Source organism: Lotus japonicus, chromosome 1, assembly GCF_012489685.1.
Source record: "Lotus japonicus ecotype B-129 chromosome 1, LjGifu_v1.2".
Taxonomy (NCBI): domain Eukaryota; kingdom Viridiplantae; phylum Streptophyta; class Magnoliopsida; order Fabales; family Fabaceae; genus Lotus; species Lotus japonicus.
In genome coordinates, this window is record NC_080041.1 from 92,107,977 (window position 1) to 92,118,297 (window position 10,321).

Genomic DNA, 10,321 nt, shown 5'->3' on the forward strand with positions numbered 1-10,321 from the left:
GAAAAAAAATTAATTTTAGATATAAGCAAACATAAATTTGTATTTTTTTGAGCGATAATGTATTTGTTTTTAATTTGCATAAGCAAAATTATTTTATTTTATTTTATTTTTAATCAGCTCAAATGGCTAAATTTTAAAACAACAACTACGCGTGGAGGACAAAACTTACGATTGTTATTGCATAACACAGCTCTTGAAAATGAAAACATGAATTAATACTTATTAGTAAAAACTGTGTGTAATGCTCAAATATAATACTCCAGTACTACAAAACCTTAGTACCGTGAAAAAATTCGATAAGAGTCTCAAAAGTAAAAATCTCAATTTGGGTTAAGTTTAAAATTTTCAACAATTGACCTTGAAAGTCTTAAACCTTTGCCATGAATCATGAGTACTTAACTATAGAGGTGGTCATACGGATGGCAACGGATAGGATCGGGCACGAGTTTTACAATTACCAAACCCAAACCCAAACCCAAATCCCAGAACCCAAACCCAAACCCAAACACAAATCTTATGGGCGATAAAATGAAATCCATGCCCAAATCCATTGGGTTTCGGATTTACCTGAAACCCAAACTCATTAGTTACGTAGCAACTCAATTCAGAACTTACTTTCATATAAAAAAAAAGTGAAATTTATATAAAGAAAAAAAAAACAAATACTATTCATCATCCTCATCAAATACTATATATGTGTGTATGAGGGTTTTTTTGTAATTTTATGTTTCGGGTATCTTTGGGTTCGGGTTTGGACGGGTATGGGCACAGATTTAACTAATACCAAACTCAAACCCATAAATGGCTACAGTAACGGGCAAAACTCAAACCCAAATCCATTCAACTCGGATTTTGCCCGTCAAATCGGATCGGGTTCGGGCAGGTACCCATGGGTTTGGGCAAAATTGCCATCATGCTTGGTGCTTTCACTTAAGTTACAATTGAAATTTGTTGTTTTCACAACTTTTTAAACCGGGCTTTCATTGTTATTTACAATTTTCCTTCTATTTACTATCAACATATTATTCTATGAGACTCATTTGTAGCTATTTCTTTTTACCTCTCACCAGTTAAAAATTAATCATTTTTAAGTCTCTCATCTATTACAAATTAATCGCTTTGAAATTTTCTTCACACATTAAAAATTAATCACCTTTAATAAATATCTTTCGTACAATGTAATCATTTTTAATGTCTCTCATCTGTTACCCGTTACAAATTAGCTAGTCACTTTTAATGTCTCTTCATCACCTATAGTTACAATATATGTTAGACTCACCTACCAATCATTATTTTCTTGGTTTAATACATCAGAAGACCCCTAAAATTGTAAAGGGAATCAGTTCCAGGGTCTGAAAAAATTTCACATTAAATTGGGTCCCTAAGAATTTTTTTTTTATTCAATTAAGGTCAAATCTCAATTTTAACCTAGTCATCAATTACACGTGGCTTTTATAAATTAAAAAAATTTAAAAATTATTTTTTTAGAAAATTAAATTTTGCCTTAAAAAAAATTAAAAATATTTGCCCTTAAGAAAATTAAAAATTTGGCTTTTAATTCAATTAAAATTTATTTAATAAAAAAAAATAATGAGTTGGAATTAAAAATAATTTTTTTTTAATTTTTTAATTAAAAAAAATTATAAAAGCCACGTGGAATTGATGACTGGGATAAAATTGAAGGCTGACACACTTTGGCCTTAATTGAATTAAAAAAAAAAATTCTAGGGACCCAATTTGATGCAAAAAATTTTCAGACCCTGGATTTGATTCCCTTTACAATTACAGGGGCCTTCTGATGTATTAAGCCTTATTTTCTTAGTCCTTCTAATTCCAAAGACTATTTCATCCAGTCTTTCATTAGGAAAATTTGTGCTCCATTTTCCCCACACTTTCCAACCACAACCCAACCAACAATGCATAAACAACCAATGAAAAATCGTAATCAAACCTTGAAAAGTGAAAACTATGATTCTATTGGGCAAAAAAAAGGTCTGGAAACTTATAATTAAAACCATGATGGGCCTCAATCGGAAAGATAAATTATTATGAGGCTGGTGTTCAGCAACTATCATACTAATCTGATTTTGTTGAGAGCTAATACATGCATGGTGATCACTAAATTGTGATGCACCTGAATTAATAGTTGGTAGCCTTACAACGTGTTGCTGCCCAATAGGTCCCGAGTTGGATCTAGCCTGCAAGGTAAAAGGTGCTCTTCGCGTAATCTTTGACATCAATGTTTAACTGCCTTGAGGAAAAATAATTGTAACACCACATTTAACATCTTCTCTACCTGCGTGTAATTGCACTTTTTCAAATGAATAAAATAAATCATTTTGGTGAGAAGGGAAGTCATCTCTACTCAGAATCCACACCAGGAAGGACTTCTATCAATACTGATATAACTAACAATTCTTTAAAGCAAAGAACGCAAAGAACTTCAACATGACCAACAAAATATTTCTTCTTCTTAATTAAAGATGTGTTTCTAGTCCATCAAGGAAACATGTATATGCTAACAATTGATGTGTATGCTTTTGTCTGTGTCAAACTGTACATGTTAAGATTATAAATGTTAAGATTCCAGCTCTTAACTTGTAATCATGATTAATGACAATATGATATGTATAATGCTATGTGTTACTTCTTACCCATCAAAGGATTAAAAATGTAAGAAAGAATGTTTCTCACTAACTGGGAAAAAGCATACTGCTGTAGGTGTCAAATTAACCCGGTTTCAAATATGTACTGCACTTGTAAGAGCTTGGAGGAGGTTAGCTTTCAGTTTCAGACTGAGACTTGCTGCAAATAACCATGCTGGTTAAGGACTGGCTCTGACCATGTATCTGCAACAGTGCACACCAGTAATGTCACAATGCATCATGGTTTGTACAATGTCGACTACACAATGTTCAAACTGCTAATGCTACAATTAGTTCCAACAACCTTCATCTGCAAGAAGATGTCATACATTTCATAGAAAAATAACTTGGAAGTTCATATTCTGATATCAACACTAAAAAATACGATCACCCACGGGGATAATTAATAACAAATTACCTATAAATGTATAAGTATTTACACTGCCATGATTCCTTTTGCAGTGGAAATAAGATTCATATTTACCATAAAAATATTTCTACACACCCCTAAAGTAGGGAAGGATCATATTTTTTTAACAGTGATGAAATTTCATAATCAATGTCTATTTTTCCATCCTGGCTCTGCCAATATTTTAAGGAAATAATGAAGAAAAAAGGCACAGGTGTTTCACAATAAGATCACCTCAATGTAAGGTGCGGCAGCTGTAGAATGGTTCTCATTTTTCTTTGAGATATGCATGACCCAAAAGACAGACCACCATTAAAAGAAATCCACAAAGTATTCAACCCCATATTAGTTCCACACAGGCACAAAAGATTTCGGTGGACAACTAAGCTGATCATCACCGCCACTGAATTGAAAAGGAAAAAGAACATAATGATTTATGAGTACCAAACAGCAGTAACATAAGAACGATAATCATAAAAATAAAAATAAAGGCCTCGTTTTCCATTAAATCTAAATTATGAATTCAAAAAATGGAAAAGAGGTCTTTCCTGGTGGGAAATGGTCAAAAAGGGAAAAAGTCCAATTTACATCATACACTACCTAAACACACATCACTTCACCAAATCATGAAACCATAAGCAATTCTATAAATTAGAATAAAACGAAAATGATAGAAAACTGAAATTTAGAAATAAAAAATCCCTGTCAATGAAATAAGCTGGCGAAAAGGCAGAGCAAGGAAACTTAAAGTGCATCTGAAAAACCTGTTTCTTCCTGGAAGCTCGACGACAACACTGCAACTGTAGAGTCATACCCAACACCACCGTAAGCACCATTTGGTGTCACTTTTCGCTTAAACTCAGGCTTCCTTCGATCAATTGATGATCTATCTCACTTTCATCATTCAGCTTTATAAGATCAAAACCAAAGAAAATAAATAGAGAAGGTTGTACGTTACTTTTAAGACATTACTCTCTGACCACATGAAAATCCATGAGCGTTTCAATTTGGCAAACACTGATGGCAGAGAGAGAGAAAGAGAGAGGTATAGAGAGAAAAAGGGGTATGCATAAATTAAGAAGATTGGAGAAGGACTACTTACTTTTTGTAACGCTTTCGAAACGATTGCTTCAGAGAGACTGTTTCGCTTTGGCATTCACTTATCTTCTAAGAGGCGTTTCGTCGCTTGGAATGCGGTTGAAACTACTAAGCAAATGAGAAGTCAAGGAAAAACCAAACCGCTGGATCAAAGAAGAGCAGTAAATATGAAGCATTGCAATGAACGGCCAAGATGGAATCTTTGCAAAATAATGTGATCTCTTACTAAAATATCCATATAGAAAATTAGATTGTAGTGCAATAAGTTATTGAATTACTGATTTAACCTTCAAATTGCCAAAACTTCTTCTTTATATATAGTATAGATTCTCATTTATGTATGTAACTTATCTCTTTAAAATACATATCCTCTCTACTTTCCTTGAAGCTTGGCTCTCACTTAAAGTTATTGTTAAAAAAAAACTTCAATTTAATTGTACGACAACAACAATGAAAGCTTTATCCAACTAAGGTCGGTTATATGGATCACTCGATCCATTTGTTACTAATTATCTTTAACGTAATTTTGTTCCCATTGAGATCACTGTGGTTCTTATTATGAGTTCAATTGAAAATCACATAAGGGAGTTTTTAATTTGTAAAAGAAAAGTTTCCGGATAAGTGTTTTCCTTTGCTCAGTTTATCAAGTTGCTACTAACTCTTTTCAAATTAATATGTTTGCTTGCTAACTGTTTTTATTTAATTTTCCATTTCTTGAATTTCTTTTTATTGGTGATGAAAGATTAATTTTACCATTCTACTTTTGAATCTTTCGATTAAATAAAAATATAAAAATATTCACGTTTTCAATGAATGAGTCCGAATTTTCCGATGCAACAAAAAAATGAATACGTCCAATGGATGGTCTAATAATATTTTTTACCAATTGTGTTTTATTCTACTAATAAAATTATATATTTTACCATTATCTTGAATTTAAGTTGAATATATAATTGAAATTTTATAAATATATAAATTATAAAATATAAATAAATATTACATGGCACAAGTATTTAGTACTTCTTATTTGTGAGTTTGAATTTCACTATTCCTAAGAAACCACCAATTACGTTGCGCCATCTGACCTAATTTTTTTGCTCTAAGGTTGGGTACTAATTCAATTAACCAACATTTGAGCAACATATATTATATACCTTATTTGTACCTCTTTGTATGAATTATTTGTTTATCTTTTACATACAAGATTGAGCTGGAAATCACACCCACAAGCTCCATAATAACTGTAAAGAGTGAACCAAACTTAATATTGCAGTGTTAGCCAATTAATGTCTATAAGTAAATGAAACATTGATACATAAAAGGAAGATAATAAGAACATATAAGTGTTCCACTAATTAAAATTGTATGTTTTAGTAAATATATCATTGTATTATTTCATATATATCAAATACTCAATAATTACCTTAAAAAAAATACTCAAAAATTATAATTAACAATTGATTTGGTAAAAAATTACCCGTGCATCGCACGGGCAAACGGGCTCTATCCTAGTTAAATATGTGTGAGGGCAATCAGGGACGGATGCAAGTTAAGGGTGATGGCCTGATGGGGGCAAATGACCCCACCTGAATTCCAAAAAATAGGCTATAGTCTGATAGAATATTAGGATACTAGTGTAATATTGCCCCCAGACTACATAAAATGCCCCCACTATCATTTCCACTAGGTAATACACTCTTTTGTTTTCTTTAATTTCTATTTGATAGTATATCCGATCCATTGTATCACTCATTCTTATTTCCATTTGATAGTATTCTTCTCTAACAATACAACACCATGTCCATCACTTCAGCCCTCTTCCCTTTTTCTCATCCAGTATTAACCCCTTCTTATTCCTTCTAAAATTTGTCTCAGTTTCTAAATGCATGCATACCAAATATTTGATAATACCAATTAATTGGTTAGGCATTTTCCCTCGAATTACATGTCCTGATCAAATGTTTTATTGTACTTTTCAATTCCTAATTCTTGCTTTTTTTTGGCACAGTTAAATTAAGTTAAAAAGGAGATAAACATTCATTCAGACCAAGTGATGTTTTCTTATATACTACTGTGATTTTTCCTTTTTTTTCCTCTCCCCCTACTTGTATTGGGTTGAAGTATCTCTTGTACTTCTTTTCAATATATTCTTTTGGCTTATAAAAAAAAAGAAATGTAAGATATGATAAATAATGTGATAAGAAAAGAAGAGAGGTAGGAAAAAAATTGAGTAGAAATGAAATGGAATTGAAAGTTATTTGTGAATAAATCAAAACGAAACATAGAAAACAATTAAAAATTGAACAAGTTACAAATATGTTATATATATGTGTGTGTGCGCGCGCGTATATATTGCCCCACAACTTAAAACTCCTAGATGCGTGACTGAGGGCAATTAACCAACTAGTATTATAGTTATAGTATATTTTGCCGAAGAAATATTGATGATTAGCTGTGTATCATGAAGGTAGCATGTGATTCATGTCAGTTCCATAACTTTTTTAATCAGATGATATCAGTCCATACACATGCTGCAACACAACGGAACGGAGTTGAGCTGATACGAACGAACGGAACGCGGACTCCAAGGCAAAATCAATAATGCAGATTTAATTACTCTCTTCAAGTCCGTAGCTCTGCAAAGAAAGCGTCTGTTTGTGTGAGTTGACAGTTGACACACTGAGTGTGAGAGAGAAAGAGGCATGGGGAAATCTACCTCCTCCTGCTTCAAACTCATTACATGCGGCGGCGGCGGCGATGCGGTGGAGAACCACGCATCTCAGGTCAGTGACTTCAACAAACTAGCGCTCTCTGCTTCTTCTTCTTGCATTCTTCAATTAGTTCGATTGTGATTCTTGTTTTCCAGATTCGCATCTTCTAGATCGTCATTCTTAATCTCTTTGATTATCATTTGTGCATGATGAAGCTAGGTATGTATGAACTATCATTCTGAATCTCTTCAATTTCATATTCCAGTTCCAGGATTCTACTGATAAGCGTGGTTGGAGTTTCCGCAAGAAATCTTCAACGCATCGTGTGCTTAGCAATACCGCGACTCCATCTTCTACTGCTAATAAGGAGAGTTCACAATCTAGTAATTTCAATTTTCAACCACTTCCTGAACCTAATCTTGTCAACAAGATTTCCACACCAAATCAGAAACCCCAAGTGTCAGAAACTAATGTCATTGATGATGCTGAGAGTAATAAGGTGGATGTGAAGAATCCACCAGAGTCTTCTGCTGCCACTGTATGTTTCTCTTTTGAGGTTTTGCTAATCAAGAATCTTGATATAGAAAGAACAACTGTAACCTTCTTGTAATGTATATATCTCTTTTGTCTTGTTAATTTCAGGCTCAGAGAGAACTGCTGCAGGTTGAGAGTATAGTGAAGTTGCAAGGTGCTGTTCGCGGGTACTTGGTTCGGAAGAATTCTGTGGGAACCCTACATTGTGTTCAAGCAGTCACAAAAGATGTGGATGAGAAAACCAAAGATTGTACTTCTGACATTGACTCAAAGCCCACTGTTGGGGATTCAGTTTTGCTTACTGAGGATGAAGGGAAGGGGATTACTTATGAGGATACTAACTTCAAGTTTCAAGCAAGCAGGCCCACATTATCTATTGTAAAAGATGACTTGGAACGGGCTCCTGCTGAAGAGGCAGTTGCTTATGATGATGCTAAGGTAGCCTCGGCGGAAACTGAGTCCTTCCAAAATGAAAAATCAGTATCAGAAGCAAGTGCCCCACCGGAGCTTAATGTGAATTATCTTGATCAGAAGCCTGAAATCCCCGGTGACAAGCAAAAAAGATCTATTAAAGGATTTGTCTCGGACCAACTAGATGCTGAAGGAAAGAAACCTATAAATGGATCAAGTAAGGCCAGTAATCCTGTATTTTTTGCTGCACAGTCGAAATTTGAAGAGCTGAGTTCAATGTCAAATTTAGGTAGGACAAGCAGTTTGCCCTATCAAGATGCTGCGAGTGAATTTGAATCACAAGGAGACACCTCTTTTGTCGTCACGGATACTGTACATAGATCAAAAGAGTTAACATCTGAAAATCCGGGTCCCCATCTTTCAAGGGTTAGTGGCTCTGAATGTGGTACTGAACTCTCTATAACTTCCACTCTTGATTCACCTGGTGTATCAGAGGTTGGCGCTATGGAAAATGAGCGAGGTGCCAAAGATTTAGTAGAAGGGACGGGTAATCTTGAAAACACGATAAAGCATGATAATGAGGGCAATGTACCATGTACCCTTCCCGCGTCTGACTTAGCTACCTCTGTTTCGAATCAGTCAGAGATTGTGGATGACATCAGTGTCAATATGGTTCCCTCAGTGGCAGCTGTGGACTCTGGAAAGCCTACTATAGAAACTGAGACAAATGCATCTGACTTCCAGAAAGAACAGGCAGAGGCTGTTCTGCATGATTTAAAATCATCTCCCGATGCTTCACCTAGAAGCCATGTAACTGTCCCTGAATCACAAGGAACACCTTCAAGTCAGGTATCTGTGAAACCTAAAACGGGCAAAACCAAGAGTAGATCCAGCAATAAACGCAGTTCCCTATCAATGGGTAACAACTCACCTGCCAATGCAAATCATGATTCAGGCTCAAGAGGCAGTGGGGAGCAACTGCCTAAAGATCAGCGCAATGATGGGAAGAGACGGAATTCCTTTGGCTCAGTAAAACCTGATCACATTGATCAAGAACCTAAAGATAATACTAGTAGCAATAATTCTCTTCCTCGTTTCATGCAAGCTACACAGTCTGCTAGGGCCAAACTCAATGCAAATAACTCTCCAAGATCAAGTCCAGATGTGCATGAAGGAGATGTCCAAGTTATAAAGAGACATTCCTTACCTGGTTCCACAGGCAGGCAGGTTTCTCCACGAATTCAACGATCAATGTCTCAAGCACAGCAGAGCACAAAGGCAAACAGTGAACAGTCTCCTCAAGGTAATTTCTAAATTCTAACATATGAGGAATCTTCTTTACTATGATTTGGAAGTAATATGTACAATAGAACTTGGGGTCCTTTTTAACATTATGGTTAACTTATAAATCATTGTCTTAGTTGTCAAGAAATGACTGTTCAACTAGAAATGGAAATCGCTAATTATTTAGGGAGAGCAACTATGGATGAAGGCTATGTGCTAAACATGAATCCTGACAATATGCTTACTGTGTCTGGAATTTAGTTTGCTGATACTATATTATCAGATTTGATTTTCTGACCATTATGGCTGTTTAGGGAAAAAGTAAATGGAATGACGCTTTTTTATGCCTAAAAATGTCACTTTATGATCATCATACAAGGTGTAAAATAATATTGAAATGCCACTTAGTCAAGGCTGAAGTGGGTGGCAGGCAGGGGAGGGTCTGAGGGAGGCATGGGTTTGGGGGAGATCTTAACCATAGTTTACTTGTTCATGAAAAATCTGGAGTGATATTTTATGCTTAAGTTGAGTCTTTTGAGCTTTAATATTTTACATCTTGCTGCCTATCTTTCTTAGGCCAACATCCTTGTCAATATATCAATGCTGCTCTACTAGAAAGATATTTGTAATTCTTGTTGCCTTTGTTACCCTTCTCTTCTCTTTGTTTTATAAAATCAGAAGGGGTGTAATGGTTATTAACTCAACACACTGGTGCATTACATATACATGCTTGTCCCCACTTTCTAGAGGGAAACCTAGTAATGAAGAAAATAAAATATTAGTGTTCTGCTTTGTGAATTGCTACTTACCACTTTACTTGTGCTTCTTCCAGAGAGGAAATGGCTGAGGTGAATTGACAGCTGAAGTGTGCTGACATGCTTCAACAATAGAGGTGGCAATTTGGAAGTTTATATTTTTTTTAATTCTTTCTTTGAAGGATAGCTGCTCTGTTTTATATTCCTTTTTGGATTTCTTGATCCTTGATTCCTTGTACCTCAAATCTGAAGGTGCATAGTTTGGTCGTGACCCGTTGTACGTATGCAGTGCATGTTTGGATATTCTTTTGCAATTGATTTCAAAGCTAGAATTATTGATGAGGAGAAACTTTTGAGTTTTATAATTGATTCTGAAAAATGAAGTTGGTCCAAACATGCTAGTAAAAGCGAGAGAGGCTTTATATATGTACATTCTTGTTGCTCACTTAATATTGTTACTGTGAGCCGCACACG

The 10,321-nt window shown here is 34.9% G+C and overlaps 1 protein-coding gene and 1 long non-coding RNA gene across 4 annotated transcripts; one reads left to right on the forward strand and one right to left on the reverse strand.

Moving 5' to 3' along the window:
• Positions 1 to 1,957: 1,957 nt before the first annotated feature.
• LOC130727802 (uncharacterized) lies at positions 1,958 to 4,304 on the reverse strand. Of its 3 annotated transcripts, none has more exons than XR_009015442.1 (4): positions 4,157 to 4,304; positions 3,819 to 3,962; positions 3,289 to 3,457; positions 1,958 to 2,849 (listed from the first exon to the last, which is right to left on the reverse strand). It is a non-coding gene; the product is annotated as an uncharacterized LOC130727802 (long non-coding RNA). The 3 variants fall into 3 exon arrangements; XR_009015441.1 differs by having other exon boundaries at positions 1,958 to 2,296; positions 2,655 to 2,849; positions 3,819 to 4,288; XR_009015440.1 differs by having other exon boundaries at positions 3,819 to 4,286.
• A 2,260-nt stretch (positions 4,305 to 6,564) lies between these two features.
• Positions 6,565 to 10,196, forward strand: LOC130727803 (protein IQ-DOMAIN 32-like). Its single transcript, XM_057579051.1, has 4 exons — positions 6,565 to 6,935; positions 7,129 to 7,401; positions 7,506 to 9,111; positions 9,925 to 10,196. The coding sequence occupies exons 1-4, from the start codon at positions 6,855 to 6,857 to the stop codon at positions 9,942 to 9,944; spliced, it is 1,980 nt and encodes a 659-aa protein (XP_057435034.1). The 5' UTR covers positions 6,565 to 6,854; the 3' UTR covers positions 9,945 to 10,196.
• The last annotated feature ends 125 nt before the right edge of the window (positions 10,197 to 10,321 follow it).

Coding starts and splice junctions, on each gene's coding strand:
- LOC130727803 (XM_057579051.1), top strand. CDS start 6,855: ATGGGGAAATCTACCTCCTCCTGCTTCAAACTCATTACATGCGGCGGC. Junction 7,402..7,505: donor CAGAGTCTTCTGCTGCCACT/GTATGTTTCTCT, acceptor TGTTAATTTCAG/GCTCAGAGAGAACTGCTGCA. Junction 9,112..9,924: donor CAGTGAACAGTCTCCTCAAG/GTAATTTCTAAA, acceptor TGCTTCTTCCAG/AGAGGAAATGGCTGAGGTGA.